This window comes from Pieris brassicae, chromosome 11, assembly GCF_905147105.1.
Source record: "Pieris brassicae chromosome 11, ilPieBrab1.1, whole genome shotgun sequence".
Lineage (NCBI taxonomy): Eukaryota > Metazoa > Arthropoda > Insecta > Lepidoptera > Pieridae > Pieris > Pieris brassicae.
In genome coordinates this window covers 2,748,243-2,771,123 of record NC_059675.1, presented here as the reverse complement: position 1 = coordinate 2,771,123, position 22,881 = coordinate 2,748,243, and the positions used below count along the sequence as shown (strand labels likewise).

The following is a 22,881-nucleotide window of genomic DNA, read 5'->3' as shown; positions in this document are numbered from 1 at the left end:
TTGTTAAAAGCAATGAGGCATATGAATAAAAGTATTTCGTATTCTTCGTGGTCTTGTCTGCGAGTACACATTAGACGTTTTGAAGCGTGGGTTAGTAGCGCGCATCAAGATACATGAGTAGCCATTTTGTTGTACATTCTATCGCGCGCTTTTGTAAAGAGTGGACGGACGTTGACGAAAATAGAGAATCATCTTTTTTATACGTTTTTATTTTCAATCCAAAAGCGACCAACTATTTGGGATATAGAAAGACCCGATTATAAAAATAAAGTTTGAAGAGAACGTAACTCTAACGTCAAGCGCCTGCCAACCGCGGTGTATGCATCCTAGCAAGGCGCGTCAAACGCAACGCCAAGCGCAATGTGTACTCGCTTTTACTTGGCCATGAAAACAAAATTGCAAGCCACTCTGTAATATTCGTACAATAAGAAGTCGGTATTATTTAGATACGATTATAATTTCGCAATTTTCTCTCGGTATTAATGTATTGCTTGTATAAATTTTGTTGTATTAACGATTTTATTCATGAAAGTACTATATGACTTGTTTCTTTCATTTTTATTTTCAAGAAATATCTAATAGCTGTTAAGGTTTATAATACTTTTATGAATAACCAGAGACGACAGTTAGCGCGAATAATGGTTCCCGTATGTAAACATTCAACTCCGCTTTAGTCTATGAATCTTACAACTACTTGTGTGTGCTAAAATTTAGTGGGTTCGCGCTAATTCTCGTCTGAATCACCGAAACGAAGTCCAGAATGCATAATCCTAGTTTAAACTTCTATATTTATCATACAAAAATCGTAAAATATTGATTTGAAAGATTTAAATAAAATCTTACAAAATAAGTACATCGAAAAGTCTATCTAAAAATTATTTAATAGGCGCGGTGCGGCGTAGACGTTGTGTGTCCTTCGCTAAGGGCCGCGAATACCAGCCGACCTGAAAAAATAAATACATTTTCAAAAATAATCCGATATAAAAGTTACTATTTATTATTTATTTATAAGTATCATCTACACTAATCCATATTATAAAAGAAAACACTTAGACAATTTACAAAGCCACAACAGATTACATTGATAAACAAAATATACGAAACAGATAACATTAATAAACAACAAAAATTAAAACTCAAATTAAATAAACTACATCTCCATCTCAAAGAAATTGTTACTACTATTAAATAAAGTCTAAGTCTAGCTTTTATAAAGTCTTCTCGCTGCCTAAAATAGTAATTTCCTCACACCCTCTTTCATAAGGTGGAAAATGTCTACATCTTCATAAATCGTATTGTAGTTAGCAAAAATCCGAAACATTGGCGAATTACGCACATTATTCGTGTTTGTACGGCGTGTCGCATACGGGGGATGGATGCTTTATGAAAATAATGACAGCAAATAGAGACTACGGGGGACTGATTCTTAATGAAAATAATGACAGCAAATAGAGACTGCGGGGGATGGATTCTTAATGAAAATAATGACAGCAAATAGAGACTACGGGGGATGGATTCTTAATGAAAATAATGACAGCAAATAGAGACTACGGGGGATGGATTCTTAATGAAAGTAATGACAGCAAATAGAGACTACGGGGATGGATTCTTAATGAAAATAATGACAGCAAATAGAGACTAAGGGGGATGGATTCTTAATGAAAATAATGACAGCAAATAGAGACTAAGTGGGATGGATTTTTAATGAAAATAATGACAGCAAATAGAGACTACGGGGGACGGATTCTTAATGAAAGTAATGACAGCAAATAGAGACTACGGGGGATGGATTCTTAATGAAAGTAATGACAGCAAATAGAGACTACGGGGGATGGATTCTTAATGAAAGTAATGACAGCAAATAGAGACTACGGGGATGGATTCTTAATGAAAATAATGACAGCAAATAGAGACTAAGGGGGATGGATTCTTAATGAAAATAATGATAGCAAATAGAGACTACGGGGGATGGATTCTTAATGAAAATATTGGCAGCAAATAGAGACTACGGGGGATGGATGCTTAATGAAAATAATGACAGCAAATAGAGACTACGGGGGATGGATTCTTAATGAAAATATTGGCAGCAAATAGAGACTACGGGGGATGGATGCTTAATGAAAATAATGACAGCAAATAGAGACTAAGTGGGATGAATTTTTAATGAAAATAATGACAGCAAATAGAGACTACGGGGGACGGATTCTTAATTAAAGTAATGACAGCAAATAGAGACTACGGGGGACTGATTCTTAATGAAAATAATGACAGCAAATAGAGACTACGGGTAATGGATTCTTAATGAAAATAATGACAGCAAATAGAGACTACGGGGGATGGATTCTTAATGAAAATATTGGCAGCAAATAGAGACTACGGGGGTTGGATTCTTAATGAAATGAATGAATTCAAATAGAGGCTATCTATAGCTTGCAAACATAATAAATCTAGCCGACTCCACCGACATTTTAATGAATCTAAATTAATATATTTGCAAGAATTTGCGTAACTGAAACCACTATGTATCTTTTTATATATTACTTATTCATGATTTTATGGTCCGTATTCCACACGTGACCAGTGTTGGTCTAACGGTAAGGCGCTATTATCGACCATGAGTCGTCTAAACCTGGACCTAGTGGTGTGAGTATGACTTTACAATGTTGTAAACATATATCAACACTCGTTTTTTTTATATAATAGGAGGCAAACGGAGTCACCTGATGTTAAGTGATACCGCCGCCCATGGACACTCACATTGCCAGAAGGGTTGCAAGTGCGTTGCCGGCCTTTCAAGAATTGGTACGCTCTTTTCTTGAAGGACCCTGAGTCGAATTGGTTCGGAAATCAGTGGGCAGCTGGTTCCACATAGTGGTGGTGCGTGGCAAATCTGCCTTAGTAAACGCTCAGTTGTGTAACGAAAAAAACGTATGGTGAACGACTTGACCTGTACCTCCCAATAATGTTCTTGAAGCAAGCTGTTTCCTCACAATATTATTCTTCATCGTTCTATAAAGGCACATAAAACCAGAAAATATCACTTGATAACAAATAAAATCAAAATTAATCACTTACAGGCATAGCTCTTTCGCTCTTGCAGTGACTATTGTTGGAAGATGAGTGCGGGCTCACAATGTTTCTAAAAGAAAATTATTTTTAGAAATTAAATCTTTACTAAGGGTTTAATTGTAGGCGTAGAAAAATCCGGGAAATCCTTGTGAACCAGCATTTTACGTTTACTAGTTTTTTTATACTTTCATAACCAGTCAGTTGACTGTGGTCGCATGGTCTTGTATCTCGTTTGTGCACGCTCGTCTACTGGCTCGCTACATCCGATGGGATATATTGGAGTATCGCGAGATTCGGCACTAGACTTTAGGGCTTGTACACAAAACTGCATAAATCTGCGAGCTCCCTTTACGCATCGCAAGAACTTGCGAATTGATTCGCATCGCGCATTCCTGCGATGTTGCGTCACACTTGTTGACGCCATTTTAGTTCGCTCAGGGACAGCGAATAAAATACTCCAAAAAAAATTTTTCGTCGGTTTTCAAAGCTTTATATTCTAGAAGAAAATAGTTTCCATCGGGATTCATAATAGTAATAAATGGATGAACCCAAAATCTTCTTTGTTTCTTTTTCCTGTATCTCCTAAGCAATAATAAAAGTGCACATTTCTTTTTACGATCCATGTCGCGACATAGTTTTCAATTCAAAATACGTTTAGTACGGTTAACGGTCGTCGAAGGAATGGTCAACCTGGAAGACGCCTTGCCGCACGAAATCGCATCGCACCAATTCGTGTCGTAATTTTCTGCGTTGCGAATTCGCATCGCAGTTTTGTGTACAAGCCCTTATTATTGAACGTGGATGTTACAACTGCGTCTGATACCTTGATTACCGTTGATTTACGAATAACATCAAAGCAGTGATAACACTTACAGCATGCTTTATAATGCCGTAGATCTTCTCTATTGATGAGTAGGAATGTCAATAAAGAAACTCACCCCAATGACGCTCTTTTGATTGTAGTCGCATTACTTTGTAGTAATATTCGGGGCGCTTGCGTTCTTGATACACCACTTGTACGCCAGCTATAAATTATGTTTTTTTTGCACGAGTTCAATGGTAATATTATTTCCTAACCAGATTCTACAGTAAACAGAACAGTGATTAAGCGTGCATCATCCTACGTGCGTTCCAATTCGATTTCTTTATAGTATCGAGCAGGAAACTGGCTTTTCAGAGAAAGCTTCTCTTCAAACCACCGCGCCTGTTTTGCCTATAAAGTACCAACTCTAAAACAGTGACTTTTTTAGATAGCTTGAGCACACGTCTCCCAATAACAACTAATGTCAACATGACAACTGACTGAATTTAACAACACGTGAGTCGAGCATGCATCAAACGGGTTTAAGAATTGAATTTGCATTGCTTTTAAAAAATACCTCGGTAACCCATCTCCGCCACGTCTGCAGAAATCGCTTCTCTTCACATCGCTAGCTTTGTTTGGACAACTGCTGAGCCTTAATGGTTCCTCTAGCTGCGTCTTCTTCACGGGGGGTTTAAGCTTTACTTTCTTTTCGTTCACATCTGGGTTCGAATACTCCTTAATGCTCGGTAGACGATTGTCCAAGCCATCGCCGTTTTCGTACACTTTAAAGACTGGTCTCCGCATTGAATAATAGCTCAACTGCTTCGCTTTGCTCTTAATCTCGTCGCTGATCTTCTCTACGGCCTCGGCTGTTGAATTTCCCGGCTTCGGAGTTGCTTTTGGAACTTGACGGAATTTCTGCAAATTTGACACCACCTGTGAGTGCAGAGACAGTGTAGAAAAACTTGGTTCCTTAAGCTCGTATTTGGCGCGATATTCTGGCGGTGATGAAGGACGTGGTTCCGTTGTGTTGGAAGACCAAAGGAGATCAAGCCCGGAGGCGGCCTGCATTTGATGTAAATGCGTCTTTATATTGTACAACCCAGCGATTGAACCAAATGGTTCAGCCTTAATCTGAGCGACGATGTCCAGAAAGTTCTGCGCGCTAAGTTCGGCGATTTGTCTGTATATCTGAAACGTAAAGGAATTATTAAAGGTTAAAGCGGGGTTAAATTAACAACAAACTGCCACTCGACACGTTATTCAGATTTTTTTACATCCTTTATTTAATTTACCTAATTTTTAATAAGGCCATCTTCAGAATTGAGGACCGTACTCTGTCCTAGATCAGAGAAGATTCTCTATTTTTTCATTCATTCATTTCCTCACAGTACTTGAAGAGTACAGTGTAACTGTAATTAATCCAGAAACCCGTAAGCTTATATGTTTATCACCTCTCTATTAACTTTGGAATCGGGCGGAGGTAAAGGGTGCGTTTTCATTCGCATGCCAGGCCGCTTCACCCATCTGTGCCGCGCGGCCTCTTCAATCTTCATACGAAGCTCTACTTTGGGCTCAAGTAGTTGTTGTATGAACATCTTGCATTCTGAAATATGAGATAATTCTAATTGTACTACATCAGTCTGCAATGTTTTAATATCATTACGTTTTTTTTTCTTCAATATGCCATAAAACAAGGAGTTGAGAGAGAAGAGAACTCCTCTGTTCGGCTCTGTACATCGAGAGAAAACTAAGTAAATGGCGAGAAGACGTTGATTCGTTTTCTACCGCGGCTAATAAATGGACTGTCAGTTATTAGGTAGCCCAACGTTAACCAACATAAAAATTAAATTGAAAAACTATTTTTATATTAATTTGTCGCATTCCTTAACAAGACTGTAATTATTACATTTATACAAAGAACAGCGGTTTTCTAATGTAACATATGATTCTATAATATTATATTGTAAAATAAATAAATTAAAAAAAAATGAATTATAAAACATGTTGTGTAAAAGTAAGCTCACAAATGAAACAGACAAATATAGTATACGGCCCCATATTGTATAGTATACCACGGTTAATCCCCGTAAACATGTACACAGTGACGTTAAACTATTTATTTTTGTTTCAGAAAAACACGTATCAAACGCTGTGATGAAAAACAGTGCCGAAGTGGTTTATTGTATGAAGAACTATTTGTGTAATTAAGGTTTTTGTAATTATAATCGTTATGCTTTAAAATCTGTGTTTTAATAAGCCTGTAACCTAATTTCGTACCTTAAACCTTTTATTATTACAACGAGATTTTTTTTAATGACTATTGATGACGCAGGAGTTCGCTTACTTCTGCTTAATATGAGTTACGTAAATATTTTGAAATTGTTCAATAGACCATTCAATGTATAATGTTGAAGCCACAAAATATTGTGTATTATGTTCTTTTGGATATATTAATATTGACATGATTTTCATGATAACCACACCACATACTATGACAAGCATTCGACACGTCAGCGGTTACTATACTTAATATGTAATATTATATGATTGAAACGAATACTGACTGACTGAATACATAAAATTCCTTTAAAAATTCAAAATATTAAAATGTCCAGGCAAAGTTTTGTAAGCCAAATCATATATTCATCTTCATAAATTAAATACATTTGCAGGTCTATAAGGGTCATAAGTTTCGGCACAAGGCGTGGCCGGATTTTGCGATGGAAAATTTTCGCGCATAACTTAATAAAAAAGAACCTAATACCTGTAGACACACACGCAAGCGCATTCCTCTGTTTCCTGGTAAACCCTCTGGCTATAGCAGCCCTTAGTTGTGGTCTAGAGTGACCTTCTGTCGCCTGTTTGCTTCCTTCTAAGCACGCGAATGGCAGACCTCCAGTCACCATTCCATAAACTATCACACCACTGAAACAAACCAGCTGGTTAAACTGAAGACTCAAGAAATAAAAAAATACTATTTAGTATGCTAAAGAAATATATAGAATACTAAAGAAATCCAATTCAATAATCAGTGATTTTGAGGATTGCATAGCTCTGCAATTACATTATTATCATAACTCCAGTGCTCACAAATCGTATTCAACGAGAAACTCTCGCTAACCACTAAGATTTTGTAAATTACAATTACGTTTTTCTATACTTGGTGGCATGATCAGTAGTTGACTGAGAAAAAAAAATCAAATATATCTTTCCAATGATGAAAGGATTCTTTGCATTAACTCAACTTATCAAAATATTTTATTACAAAAGATACCCAGTCGAACTACAAAATGCGAGTTAAAGTTAGTCCCAAACTTGTTACCATGGTAACCGACCGGCTTTAGACCGCGTTCGTCAATAACGCCTGTCTAGATTCACTCTTGTGTTAGACACTGTCGAAATTGCCATATATCAGATTAATAATAATTAGTTCTAACATGCTCCACAAATCAACTTCGGGTCCATATTTCCGCCCATCCACAAACAACTCAGGCGCAGCGTACTCAAGTGATCCGCATGGCGTACGTAGTGCTCCACCCGCACTCCATACATTGGAAAGCCCGAAATCTATAAGAATTATAAATTATGTAAGCAAATTAATTCAGGTTCTATGTACTCCTATAAACAACCGATATATTTGTATATAAACGATGGTGAACACTTTGAACCTGTTCAAAAAGGAAAATTTTGGAAATATTTCGATTCAGGCTTAATGAATTTTCCTTAATATTTAAAACCACATTTAAATAATGCGACAAATCGCTCTACAGATAAACCAGAAACATATTCTATTGCTATTGTGTTTAGGTCGCAACGGATGCGGCGAAAGGGAACAAAAGCAACGGCACTGCAAGAACTTAGGAAAAAACATATCACAGGAATCAGAACATTTATTAATATATTTTGCATCTCGCTGATATACCACTTAGGTAGGCTATCAGGATTTTAAAAAAATCTACCATATGATTTCATAGTCTAAACAATATTCATAAATATATTAAAACATATTTTCTATTATATACATGCACAAAACTCTTATGTATACTTACCAACAATTTTTATAAACTGCTTAGTACTATCTAACATTATGTTCTCCATCTTCAGATCTCTGTAAGTTAATTGACGTTTAGCTAACGTATTTATATTTTACGTGGTTACATTCAGTAAGAATAACCTTTAGGTACACGACTTTTAAATTTTACAAAGTATTGAACACTTTAGTACCTATGTTAATCATTATAAAAAACAATTTCGCGCTTAGCTACTAGACGCGCCATAATTTTTTCATACAAATATTTCCCTATATCATGTGATAATTTTCCGGTGAATCAATTCTTTCAAAACGTATTGAAGTTGACATACCAGAAAGAATTTCACTGTAAGGCATGCTAGTTTTTCTCAAATATTAATTCGTTCAAAAAAATCTATTAAACAGTTGGGGTTCCAAGGTTTGGCGACCACAAAGTTTCAAATCGCCAAACTGCTCATACGATGCTAACCTTTAGATATGTATTTTAAGAAGGTACAGAATTACTATTACCGATGCACGACCCCTCTTGAGTGCATGTGACGTACAGCTGAAACCAACTGAGCGGCTAACGCTTTTGCTCGAGATTCAGGTAGGCCACGTGCTGATCCTCGGGCAGCGAGGACATAGGAACAAAGATCACCGCCTGCCGCCGCCTCCATCACCACATAAAGTCGTGGCCCGTGCTAGTAAATAAATAGTAAAAATTTACCCCATGACTGTACGCTGTTGGGTGTGGGTCAGTAAGGATTTTTTTTAAATTGGGACATAAATAAGTACTAGTAAACTTGTAAATTTATGCATTTGGTAAGTAGTAGATATTATGTTGATACAAACCAACCTCTGAGATCATATCTCAGTTAAGCTGAATCCTTTGACAATCATCAATCATGTGGACGATACGTATCTACTAGTTACACATCTAATTGAAAACTTTCTTCTTTGGGTTATTTTAAGTTGGTTTAAATGATAATAGTTGGTAACCAACCATCATAGTCTCGTAAAGGGCAGCTATGCAGGGATGCCGCAACTTTGCCATCACCCGGGGCTCACGGTGTAAGTTGCGTCTTGCATAGTCCTCTTTGATGCAGGTCAAGTCTATTACTTTAATCGCCACCTTTTAAAACAATACTCAATGTTTAATATATATTGCGTCGTCCGAACGGCTTTTTATATACTAGTAGAAACACATCATAAATAGGTCTCGTTAGAATTATTGGAGATTAAAAGCCTACGGTATCTTTTTGATGAAAAAGTATCCACATGCGTCACGAGCTGGTCCAATAGCTAGACTGTAGACATCAGACGATGGAGAGTTAGTAAGAAATACAATAGTTAATGAATGAAGAACCTTTTTGCCGATAATCCTATGGGTGGCTTCTTCTACCTTTGCAAAGTGGCCTTTCCCGAAAACTTTTCCCGTCATCAAATAATTGCCGACGCTGTAAACTTGCCCTTTCTTTGCCAGTGCCATTGCTAGTTTCTAAATCTTATGGGCATTATGTTGGCGCGAATTTTACAAAATATTTTATATACAACGTTGACCGTCATGCACGCTTGTCATGTCGTTGGCAATCGTTTGTTTGCTCCCTTGAAATTGGAACGATGTCTTTGTGACATTTGTTATTCGCCAGTTCATGATTGTTCTAAATACATTGTTATGCAAGAGTTGTACGCGTCTAGTGTATTATTATCGTGTATTAAAACCGTAATTATATTTATTGCGAAGTTTATATATGATGATATAATAATTATAATATAATGAATATACTTTACTTCTTTCACTTGTACAGTAAAGAACGGCTCAGTTTTGCGCCCCTGAATTATTCTTTTTATTTAGTGTATAATTACTTAATCTGCATAAAACATCTAAACACCTGTTTACTTCATGAAAAAGTATCGCCAATATTTTAGAATCTAGAATTTTAATATGACTATTTAATTTCAAATGTGTGAAATCTTTATTTCTTTGATGATTATAATTATTTTCGTAGTAGCTTTTTATTGCGTATGAACCAGAAAGCCATCCATCATATCTTCCTGAGAATTTTGCCTGGAATCGTTGTTAAATGTTTGTCAAAATAAAATAAAATAAAATCAAAATATAACTTATTCGTATGTAATGAGAAGCATATGATATGGTTACAGGTAAGAACCTCCTCGTTACATAGTAAAGCAGTGAATTATTGCAATCAAGTAAGTAATGGATAAATATTATAAGCAAACGTTTCAGTGTAAATGTGTGGGAATAACACGCAAACAAGTGGGGAAAACGTAACTGAATTCTCTACCGGCCCAGGTGGTTAAAGGATACATTTGTATGATTATAGTATTTTTATTTCTCTGTAATAAAATACTTATAATTTAAATCTCTATATTTAAGATAACGCTTGCCATATAATTTATTGATTTCAGTCAGAAATTTTCTTGTTTCAAAAAATTAAAGTATGGCTTCTATTTTTAATGGAATCTCACTATTGGTTTTGAGGGCCTTGACAGCCCTTGACGGCCTGTTTTTGCGAGCGAAGCTCTGACGGAAAATGGGTCTTTTCCACGACAAGCGCTCCAGCGAGACACGAATATCGGCTTAAACCAGCGCGAGTGGAACACTTGCCTTAGCACGGGGCGAAAGTCGTGACGTCATCGCAGTAATTGTAACAGTAGATTTTAGGTGTCTTAACTATAAATAGGTATATATAGATAAGACACCTCAACCATCTATAATACCTGGTGTAAAAAAGTTTGGGCACTCAAAAATAATATGAAAAGCAATAAATCCTATACGCTAAATTGTAAAAACCAATTTAAACCCCCTAAAGAGGAGGTTTTTCTGATTTCAGTTCACATCACACTGCCAGAATTGACCTTGAAGAAGTGCGTGATTTTATTTATTATCTATATTTAAAGCGGTCAGTACTAGACAGATGGCAACATTCTGAGGTAGCAATAGACGGTTGCCTTTTTTACAAAATTGTTATCAATGTTCAAAAAGTTCAAATTGATAAAGTAGAGATAACTGCGTTAATAAATTGATTGGTGGTGTAGAAACTGGAAACTAAAGTCGTGTATGTTACAGGGGTTTTCTGTATCTTTGAACATTCTTTAAAATAACTTCATTTATCTACAGGAATATGAATTTAGAACCACTAAAGTTTGATACAATGGAAGTTAATACATCATTAGCTAAAGTAAGTATATGGAACTAAATATGAAGAACTATTTTTATTTATTCTATTTAAGAATACTGGTCACAGGTGTATCAGTGCTTTAAAAGGCGCCGGTGGACTATTCATATATAACTTTGAAAGTTTGCTGTAGTTTAAAAAAATGTATAATCATGTTATATAAATAATTAGAAAAAAACATGTTTTTCAGAAGTTTTTTGAAGATCATCCTAATTTAGTGGAACAACCCAAAACAGACTTAGAGAAAGATACCTATTTAAGAGGAGCTATAGAAAATTTACCAGAAAAATTCAAAAAATTGGCTAATTTAATTGAAAAAAATTCAGATCTGTTTTGCCAATTAGAATATTATACTAGAAAATTTCCAGTGAAAACAACCAAGAATAATGATTTAAAGCTGTTGGTGCATTATTTAAATTACCATAGTCTGTGTAATGAGCCAGTTATTGTTGGAAATATAATAAAGAGTAAGTAATGTTGTAATTTAACTTCCTTTTTAGTTTAATTGGTAATAATTATAAGCGTTTTGTTTATCCTTAAAGTATCTATACATTATATTTACGACACTGTTAGCGAAGCTTTACAGTGGTCTGCCCATTTTTCCTCATGAACATCTACTGTACTAATATGCAGTCATTAACATATTCTATACCATTTTTGTTATGATTATATATTTTTAGTATTACTTTTACACTAGGTTGTAAGATTTTTAGCAAATGAAACTACAGAATCATTGAAATTCATGTAGATCAATTTGTATTCGCATACTCTTATAGTACATTTCTTTTTCAATATTTTTGTAATAGCAATGACCACATACTAGTTACAGCGACATAGTAGACTATCTACTTGTCTGAAGCTTCTTGTTAGTTAATTAATATTTTACAGCTTTGTAGGAAGATATGATAAGTCTGTATAAAATTAAATTATTTAAATAAATGTGACATACAATATATATATATAAAATGAATGTTTGTTTCAGTTCCAAGTATAATAATTTCTGACACAACTCCATTAGTGAATTTGGGATTGATAGCCGATATTTTTCTTGCGGAATTTAAAGAGGCAATACTCATATCGACAACAAAAAGTGTTGCCATTTGTACACTTTTTAAGGAACTTTGTGAAGAAGCTGGGTAAAATTAAAACCTTGTTGTATATGAAATATTATATTCAACCCAAACCAATAATACTGTGTAAACTCCATGTACCATCCATTAATTTAACGACAAACCCCCTAAAGCGTCAAAATCTTTTATGTTGTTGGTTTAGCTTAACTTCCATACAATGATACACTGCATAGCATTTCACTCACCCTTAATAACGACAATTAAATAATAAAAAGTATTTTTTAAGCTGGCAGAATAAGTTATTTATTCGCTTATTGCCCTAGCCCGTAATAAACTCGACTGTCGGCGTCATACTTTCCGAACTTTTTAATCCAAAAAATCCATTCTTTTGTTTGCAAACTGGGATTGCTGTAATTACTACTTACTTTATTTACTGGATTACTAACAACAAGTAAAAAACTACAAAAATTACTGGTGCAGCAAAAGACGTCAGGCGAAAATAACAGACTATACGCAATAGCGTTCAAATAAGCATTGTTTTTTATGTAATTACTAACACCAGTCAGAGCAGTTGGCCTAGTGGCTTCAGCGTGCAACTCTCATCCCTGAGGTCCTAAGTTCAATTCCCGGCTGTACACCAATGGATTTTCTTTCTATGTGCGCATTAAACATTCGCTCTAACAGTTAAGGAATACATCGTGAGGAAACCGGCTTGCATTAAACCCAAAAAGTTGACGTCGTGCGTCAGGCACAGAAGACTAATCACCTGCTTACCTATTCGATTAACAAAAGATGCTGATACCTGAGGCTCAGACCTGAAAAGTTTTTAGCGCCATTGATTTATTTTATTTTTCTACCAACACTAGTCTGAATTTTTTTCTTTTTCCAATACAGTTTTTTCTTCCTTCTATTGAACGTCAAACATGCACAGTCTCTTGTTTTATTTAGAGTTTACACTGTACGTATATTATATCCAAGTATCAGTGCCGTTATTTCAAACAGTCTAGTTGCACTGTTAAGCTAAGCTTTTGTCTATTTATCAAGATTGTTTTTATGCTTTTATTAAAGCAGTGTAATGGAACTAATTTAGTTTTTATGATTTAAAAGTTGCCTGCCTTAAAAAAGCTTAATTAATATCGTTTTTCAGATTATCGGTCTTAATAAAAATAAGCAACACGCATTCTAGTAGCTTATCCCATTTTGAAAAAGGTAATGTCATGTATTATTAATGAATGAATATCAGTTTGTCTCGCACTAATATCAATAAAATGCTCTTTGCAGATGCTACCAATAGGAATGCCATTTGATTATATTTTTCTTGTATTGCAGATTGGGGAAGTTGTGTGGGAATCATTACCAGACGATCAGATATCGAGTCCGCTGTAGATGTGTTCTTAAATGCTCCTATAATGGTAATTTCGTCAAAAAGTTTTGACATACTCTGTGTTTTTATTATCGCTTCTAATCTCTGCTCTTCGCTTGCTAACTATATAGTTTTATTTCTGTGCCTAAATAGCGTTTACGTGTACCCTTGTATGCGCAACGACTTGTTTCCGGTAATGTAATACGGGGACTAACTATTTTGAATTTTTACTAGAGTAATAATCACTATGACTAAAATCATACATATGAAAAGTTCACTTGGATTAAGGTCCTTAATAAATATGTAGTAACGAAGTTTGAATCATATTTACTAATAGAGGACTTAATTTCATGCTTTATGTCCTTACGAAATAGGATTATAATGCCCCTTGAAGGAAAGCAAATAGATTATACTTTATTCCTGTATAATGCAGAAAATAACACACTATTTTTTAACTGATGATGTATTTATAGCCAGACTAACTGTTTACAATATCTTATTTTTCAGAATATCTGGGCTGTAAAAATGATATATGTTGAAGAGAGTGCAATCGAACGCTTCAAACAGTTGATTGGTTCGAAAGCTATCCGAAAAACCGAAAAAATATCTCAGTTTTGTACTGATACATACCACTACAACAATAAAGTATACTTATTTGAATTTATCAAAGACACAGCCGCGCAACTGTCAACTTCACAAATGTATATTCCCATACTGACATACAGAACTGTCAAAGATTTATTAAGTTTGATAGATACCTCGCTCTGTGTTTCCCTGTGGTCCAGCGACGTTGCCGAAAGCAACGAAATCGCCAATTCTCTTAAAAGCAGCATTGTATGGATAAATGATTATGGAAATTTTAACGGCTCTCCGCGCATTGCACAGCCCTACTTCTCCCACTTAAACCTTATTAATAATAAAATCAAAACGAAAATTACACCTCAAATTGAACATCTCATAAAGCTACGCAGTGAATGGTTGAAAAAAGACATTTATGTTAGGCGAGAACTCGTCCTCGGTTGTTTAAAAGGGAAAAATTGTACATTTAATTTCGACATGGACTTTGTTGACGTTGGCAAGGACTTTATGTGTGTCGGTAAAGTCATGCCGGTCGATATGGTTTATCTTGAAGATATTTCGTTGCATGACGTTCTAAGGGCTATTACTAGAGGTAGTGGTGTATTGTATTACTCGAAGGGAGATATAGATGAGTATTATTCTTATTTGACCAAAATAAATGCTCCTATTGTGTTTTTGGAAAACGAATTATCACCGTCATGTGACGGCGATGTATCCGTTTATAAAATACCTTCGGGCAGGACTAAAACAATTTGGACAAGTTTTGGTACAATTTTTGCAAATTAGCATAAGACATACAAATATTTTATTAGTTATAAGATAATCTATCCAAGTATATTAACAAATATTTACTAAAATATGGTAAAAAATCGTAACGAATATTTTTTATTGTAGAGTAGATAATGAACAACTCATTATTATGTAGTAGATAAGGATAAGGTGTTTGTTTTTCTCGCCTTAAGTATGTGTATAAAATCGATCATAAAATATTTGTTATTTTTATATAATAAATTTTATTTCATTGTTGACATGTGTTTTTTTACAATGTTGCTACTTAAATAAACTACTAAAATATTGAATGAAAATGGTACAAATAACATTTGTAAATGGTAACTAGTAGAAAGATATTTATGTATTTGAAATGTCCTTATGAAGAAGTTCGTAGACGTCCCTTGGCTCAATCAGGTCATAAATTGGATTAGGTTACATCGAAGACCAGCCGTCCCCGGCATGATAGACCAGACCTGCGGGAATTAACGTACACCGAATACCAACGTTGTTGCCAGACGGCCACCTGCATCTCCAAACCCAAACTTAAAACTATCGTTATTCGTCAACTTTTATCTATACTCGCATAATTGAGTGAATATGAACATGTACATCATCTAATAGTTTTATTATTTTTTTATTTATTTTCCTAAGTTTCGCTTGACTTGCATGTTCTAGTAGTGACTTTATTGTTTCCTTCCTAGGGCTGCCTCTAAGAAATTACTTATTGGTGATAAGGCCTAAATTTCATTATCATATTGTATTATTAATTATTACCCAAGTAGTTTAATTATTTTATTAAAGTATTCCTACAGCTACTCATTAAACAATATTCAAACAATTACATTATACACAAAAGCCAAAAACGGAATACACATTCGATCATAAACATAAAGCACAGTTTTACCTATTTATACAAAAAATATAACAAAGTATAAATTCTAGATTATCAGTTCTAAGTTTTATTGATCATTATAATAAATATTTAATATAAAGGAAAAATAACAAAGCGATTATTAATAAAAGATACCAGCGTTTATTTAATATATTTTTAAGCATTCATTAGTCACATTTAATATGTCTTGCTGGTAATTTGTGTTATAATTTGAAGGTATACGATACATGGCTGAGTAACGTAAATAGTTTTAATTATCATCATCATCAACGGTTATACAGTCCCTTTTGGGGCTAAGCCTCCTTAAGTACACTTTTAGTTTAATTACATACAATAATTTAAGATACGTGCAAACCATAATAAACTTTAAGAAAACACTTTTTAAACGGATTGAAGCTATGTATTATTATTATAAACGTATAATTAAAAGTGTTTTCTTAATGTATAAAAGCTATATTAACAAAAGACAATACTACATAATAAACTTTATTCACTTTTTTTTTAATTCTTTTATTTCCAGTTCTCGTTTAATTTAATACGATTTATGTTGTTGTTACTATGTATGTAATAATGGTAATTGTACGGTTCCTGGGTCAACGGGATGCTTCAAATAATAGAGATTTATTGATTTACTCTATATTTACCACTCGCGTGTTACAATAGAATATGAGCGAAATAATGACGTGCTAATTGCTATATACCGAATGAATACAATTTAACAGTCAAAGAGAGTGCCTACGTCTGGCTATGCTCTCGGGGTGTAACTCCCATGATTTAGTTCGCTATAAACGAATGTAGAAGAGAGTGCCTGCGTCGGGCTATACTCTCGGGACGTAACTCCCATGATTTAGTTCGCTATGAACGAATGTAGAAGAGAGTGCCTGCGTCGGGCTATACTCTCGGGACGTAACTCCGACGATTTTGGAAATCGTCACGCTTATAAGTGATCGATATGTACAGCCATGGCACGTACAAACATAGGAAATCATCATGTTTGTAAATGAGCAAGAATGTACGAACCTTGGCACGTACATAGGGATCATCACGCTTATAAACTAAGAAAGCCTGAGTGAGCAAAATGTACAGCCTTGGCTCGTACATACTCCCCCAGGCAAAAAGTGCAAGATGAATATGTAGTGCTTTACAAGATGAAACCATTATATGCTTAACTTAAGGAAATGTTTAACAGTCTCTAAACTTATGTTATCACTTCTTACACTATTCCACGGCACTATCACTAACACTTCCGTCCGGTCCCGGGTGGGTCTCCCTGACGCCACTGCGAAACCGGCTGCTACTTCAGCTGATGCTACACCTACTGCTCCGTGACGTCTCTTGATCTTTATATGATCGTAATGTCCTATCCACTACCTGTCTTGAGCACATTCTGAGAACTATCATGAGCATAAAAGTACATTACTGTGTTGTTGATTGAAACCATGACCTAGGTTAAATATGATTGTTATAAAATGCAACCGTACCTCGGTAATTTGATATCTACATAATATTATTCATTGTATTTGACGTCTTTCATAGTAGGTCAATCCACTAGCTAACATATGATATTTTGCTGAACTGGCATTCCATGTATTGTTTATGATATTATATTATTCATCCTTTTTCACGTTATAAAATTAAATATGAATAGTTATATCTGTAATAATAACTTTCACTCAATATTGAATGTAAAGTTTCGATGATGTATGTTATACATAAATGGAACTGTATTTATTTATGCTTAAAGGAATTTTAAGTATAATTTTATAGATGGTGCTTTTCTTTCTTTTCCTTTGGTTACTCATATTGGACTCATAGGATTGCATTACTGAATAAGTTTGCTGTATGTTAATTTTATGAAATCCTGAATCGGTGAACCTGCGATTGTGCGGAGCGATAACGCTTCGCAATCTTCCCCTTTTAGGAAAGATATCACTCTTTCTGACCTTTCTTTTTGACCTTCCTGTAAATTCCTGTCTATTCTTAACTCCTTTTTTTCTTCGAATTTTCTGCTTCTTCACGAATGCTTGTTGCTTAATATATTTCTTGCCTTGATTGATAGGCAAAACATTTAATTTGTGAACCACCTTTTCTGATCCATGCGAACGTTTCCTATTACTGTTTCTAGTTATGATTCTATTGTTTCTTACAACCTTGTCGGATCCTTGTGTTAAGTTGCATTGCAAATACGCCCCCGTAGGCACTTTAATCGGTGCTTCCAACAAAGGTTTAGATAATACTAAGCTGCGATTTAGGTTTTTATTAATCGTAGAAGACTTGGATGAAGACAAGTTTTGTTTATCTTCTGTTTCTTGCTTGACTTGTAAGCATTTCATTCTCTTGATACCCACATTAACGCGATGTGATTTATCTTCTTCGCTTACTTTACAATCAAGTTGCGTTTGCTGCTCTATGGGTTGCCATGTCGGCTTGCTAATAGATTCAATGGATAATTTACCATCAATGTTCTTTTTGGTACTCACATTGGGGTTATTATTATGAACTGAACAACTGGTCATTGTAAGTTGACCTGTATTATGTTGTAAGGGACCCCCTTCTGCCCCGGAAATGATGCCATGATGCTCCATGCTATCTGAAGTAAACGATTGTACTACGCTCTTTACTAATTTGGATAATTCTCCTCCTTGACCAATATCTGCATAAGTACTGTGCTTATCCATAGGTAATTTACTACCAGTTTTCTCCTTAGTAGAGAGTAGCGTAATTTGATCCGTACTTTTGTGAAAGGTCTCTCCTACCCCGGAAATAAAGCTGTGATGTTCTATGCTCTCTGAAGATAACGATTGTACTACGCTCCTTACTAATTTGGATAATTCTCCTCCTTGGCCAATATCTGCATAAGTACTGTGCTTGTCACCATTTCCTGCTATTTCTTCCACCCTTGCCGAAGACGAAGAATTTTTATTTTCCATTTTATATTGAAATGATTGCTCTTCTTGCGTAGTAGAATAATTTAAATTTAAATTAAATAGTGCATCGTGCAGGATCGTGTTATGTTTTTGAGAACAAATCATGCATCTTTTATGCGAGAAGCAAACTTCCACTTCATGTTTAAATAAACAATTTGTGCAAAGCTGCAATCTTAAAATTGTATCAACCCTGTCATTAAAATGTTTTGCTAAAAATGATTGACAATTAAACAGGCCATGGTTAGATAAGTTGCATAATTGACAATATTGTATTTTATTTTCATTTCCTCGTTTATTGAAATGCGTCGACAGCGATTTTTTGCTGATGCTACATTTTGATGAAGGTCGCTGTTGTTTTGCAATTAAGTCTTGTCCGGTTTGATTATTAGCCATTTCCAAGGCATATAATGAATTTTTTGAATTATGTGAATCCCTAAGTACCGGTGATTCCATATGAATTTCTAGAAAATTCTTCTGTAGGCTTTTAGAATGTAATTTGAGATTTATCTCTCTTCTATGGTGCCTATATATAGCTTCCTGCTCGTAAAATTTATTCTGATACTCCGTGTTGGAGCCTCCAAGATCAGCATCTATTTCGATATGGGTTTTAAAGATTAACCCCCATCGGAATTTTAATATTTCTAGGGCTTCTTCAAGATCATATTTATCCGATGACGAGTATCCATTAGATAGTTCTAACATACTATCAAAGGACCTAAATAAAGCTGCTTGTTTACGAAGCAACTCTTCGGTTTTTTTTGAATACCTGAAGGATTTCAGGCTGTCAGTGAAAGAAGCTTGGAACAAATTCTCCATTATGGTATATATTATTAACTAGTTTATATATAATATACTTAGTAAATTCTTAAACGAATGTTTTATAAAATACGTAGTAACAATGCGTTACCATTCGCTTCTGCCTGATAAAATGCTCAGAATAAATGAGATAATTCTCAGAATTATAGTGCTCAAAACAAATGGAAAGGACTTACCTACTGCAATGGCTGCTTTCCTCTTCTTCTTATGTTGCGTGTAGATTACTTCCGCCACACCGTGTTGAAGGATACGGGATTGTTTATTATCTTTTAAAAGGACCTCCTAGACCCTTTGCTTGCTTCTCTGCTACGCTTCTCTGTAAATGCTTGTACCTCCAGGATACATTCTGTGCTTTAAACAATTAGAGAGGACTTACTGTACCGAGCGCTGTCGCTTGCCTCTCTATGTTGAAGATTGACGTCCGTCGCCTTGTTCTAGGTTGAAAGGACGCCGATATATTTTGACCCGTCTGGATTCTTGAAAAAATTTGGGAGAGGGCTTACTGCAGTTTACCTCTCTCCGTTGAAGATTGTCGCCTTGTACTAGGTTGAAAGGACGCCGATATATTTGGACTAGTCTGGATCCTTGAAAACGTTGCTCTCCTCTTTTCTATTGATGCGGATGATGGTATTTGATTTGCTTGATGACCCAACGAACCAGCAGTGGGATGTTTTTCCACGGCGCCGATCTTCAGGAAAACGGAGTAAAACGCGAACGCGATCAACTGAACGCGAAAGACCCGCTATTCCCGGATAGCTCGAAGGACCAAATGTACGGTTCCTGGGTCAACGGGATGCTTCAAATAATAGAGATTTATTGATTTACTCTATATTTACCACTCGCGTGTTACAATAGAATATGAGCGAAATAATGACGTGCTAATTGCTATATACCGAATGAATACAATTTAACAGTCAAAGAGAGTGCCTACGTCTGGCTATGCTCTCGGGGTGTAACTCCGACGATTTGGGAAATCGTCACGCTTATAACTGATCGAAATGTACATCCATGGCACGTACAAACATAGGAATTTGTCAAGCTTGTAAACGAGCAAGAATGTACGAACCTTGGCACGTACATAGGGATCATCACGCTTATAATTCTAAGATAGCCTGAGTGAGCAAAATGTACAGCTTTGGCTCGTACATACTCCCCCAGGCAAAAAGTGCAAGATGAATATGTAGTGCTTTACAAGATGAATCCATTACGTGCTTAATAGTCTCTAGGAGGTATTTAAAGTCTCTAAACTTATGCTAACACTTCCTACACCAATCCACGGCACTATCACTAACACTAAGACCTATCGGAGTCCGGTCCCGGGTGGGTTCTGTAGAGCCCATTGCGAGACTGGCTGCCACTGCTGCTGCCAATGCCGCTATCGACGTCTCCTGCTGCCCATCAATTGTTTTCTGTATTGGAATTGTTGCTTGGCCAGATGGTATCTGCTGGACAGGTGCTACCGTACCTGCTCGACGAAACCTCCGCAACAATAGAATCGCTCCTACCACGACGAAGATGCCCAAAATAGAGTATAAGGCAATATACTGATGTACGTCGTGAAATGTCACACTACTAATTATGGGAGCCTCCTTTCGCATATCTTCCAGATCCGTGCCTATTTTATCAAGACTATTAATTGTGTAGTTGTTTTTTGAATTTTCAATAACATCCGAGGATAAGGACACATTTATCATATTATTAATTGAATCCATATAAGGCGAATAAACCATTGGTCCAGTCTTGAGCACATTCTGATACTCGTTATGAGCATAAATGACACCTTTCTTGTTGCGTAACATGCAACCATGACCTATGCTTATTAATCCAGTCGTATTTAATTGTTCTGCAGAAATTTGATCGCCACACATAATATGTAATGGACACCGATCACAACAAAAGTATAAATATGTATTCTTTTTATTCAGGTCAATCCACTCGTTATCGCATGGCATTTTCTCAAACTGACATTGCTTTTTCATTCCTGTCTTACATAAGCTATCTTCTGGTTTCATATTATAAAACAGTTTAGGTAGGTTACAATAATAAATATCGGAATAATAATCACAACTTGATAGCAATTCATTTTCTGACATCTGTATGTATGAATTTTTTTCTTTGTTTATTGCGACGAGATCTGAAATAGGGACAATTTTGACCATCGTAAGTGCGTCACTCTTATAAGGAACAGAAATCACATTATAGATTTCAAAACCATCTCGGCTGACAAGCGGAACCGAGATTTCCAATATTAATTGCTCATAAAGCATCCTTGCCTTAACTCTTAAAAATTTATATATATTGCCAAATTGTTTTTGACTATTATTAATTGGCAAAGAAAGATCTGTTGAAATATGATTGGATATTATATTTAATTCCCTGCGTAATTGTTCCGACGAAATAAGGTGAAAATTAAATCGACCATGGTAAATATCGGTGATGGTGTCAATCAGATACTCCTGCATATTCCTTAAATTAGCAAGTACGTTTGTTGCTGAAATGCTGTCAAGAGTAAACTGAGTAATGCGCTCTAGTCTATTGATTTCAGTGACTTGAGTAGTAATTGCCTTCTTAACTTCATTTGCGTGTCGATTTATTAATTTTCGTAAATTATAATTTTCTTCCTCTGACCGCTTCATGAGATTGTACTCTGCTTCCAGAACTGATGTCTGATTTTTCCACAGGTTTGACAAATGCTGCTCATTCTCTTTAACTAAAGAGATATCCTTTTGATATTGTTCAGCGAATGATTCGTCCAATACTCCGAATAAGGAGTGTGCCGCGTATCCGACACCGTTGATAAGGCCGCGCCGACGCCGCTTCGAGCGCGTGCCCGGGTGCTGCGTAAGCAACACCTGATCGTAGTATTTGAGTTCCTCGAAGCTATGACGTAATTGATTCATAGTAATTTCGCAATGTGTTTTTTCATCGAGGGCAGAACACATGCCTTGTAAAGTTTTATAATATTGTTCGAATGCCTTTTCACCTTCCCAATAGGGTTTCATCTCATAGTAGACAACGATTCTCCATTTTTCCTGAATTAATTGCATATTACTTATTTTGTCTAAGTATAACCCCTTATTATTGTTGAAAAAATTTGGGAGAGGGCTTACTGCAGTTTACCTCTCTCCGTTGAAGATTGTCGCCTTGTACTAGGTTGAAAGGACGCCGATATATTTGGACTAGTCTGGATCCTTGAAAACGTTGCTCTCCTCTTTTCTATTGATGCGGATGATGGTATTTGATTTGCTTGATGACCCAACGAACCAGCAGTGGGATGTTTTTCCACGGCGCCGATCTTCAGGAAAACGGAGTAAAACGCGAACGCGATCAACTGAACGCGAAAGACCCGCTATTCCCGGATAGCTCGAAGGACC

At 35.6% G+C, this 22,881-nt stretch overlaps 2 protein-coding genes across 2 annotated transcripts; one reads left to right on the top strand and one right to left on the bottom strand.

Moving 5' to 3' along the window:
* Window positions 1-438: 438 nt before the first annotated feature.
* LOC123716340 (serine/threonine-protein kinase MARK2-like) lies at window positions 439-9,483 on the bottom strand. Its single transcript, XM_045672028.1, has 11 exons — window positions 9,256-9,483; window positions 8,893-9,021; window positions 8,418-8,590; window positions 7,927-7,985; window positions 7,315-7,444; window positions 6,642-6,802; window positions 5,329-5,480; window positions 4,449-5,065; window positions 4,008-4,094; window positions 3,076-3,139; window positions 439-944 (listed from the first exon to the last, which is right to left on the bottom strand). Exons 1-11 carry the CDS (start codon window positions 9,376-9,378, stop codon window positions 876-878), a joined length of 1,764 nt encoding a protein of 587 aa, XP_045527984.1. The 5' UTR covers window positions 9,379-9,483; the 3' UTR covers window positions 439-875.
* Window positions 9,484-10,794: 1,311 nt separating this feature from the next.
* LOC123716604 lies at window positions 10,795-15,127 on the top strand. Its single transcript, XM_045672430.1, has 6 exons — window positions 10,795-11,092; window positions 11,280-11,556; window positions 12,072-12,225; window positions 13,307-13,368; window positions 13,489-13,571; window positions 14,030-15,127. Exons 1-6 carry the CDS (start codon window positions 11,036-11,038, stop codon window positions 14,885-14,887), a joined length of 1,491 nt encoding a protein of 496 aa, XP_045528386.1. The 5' UTR covers window positions 10,795-11,035; the 3' UTR covers window positions 14,888-15,127.
* The last annotated feature ends 7,754 nt before the right edge of the window (window positions 15,128-22,881 follow it).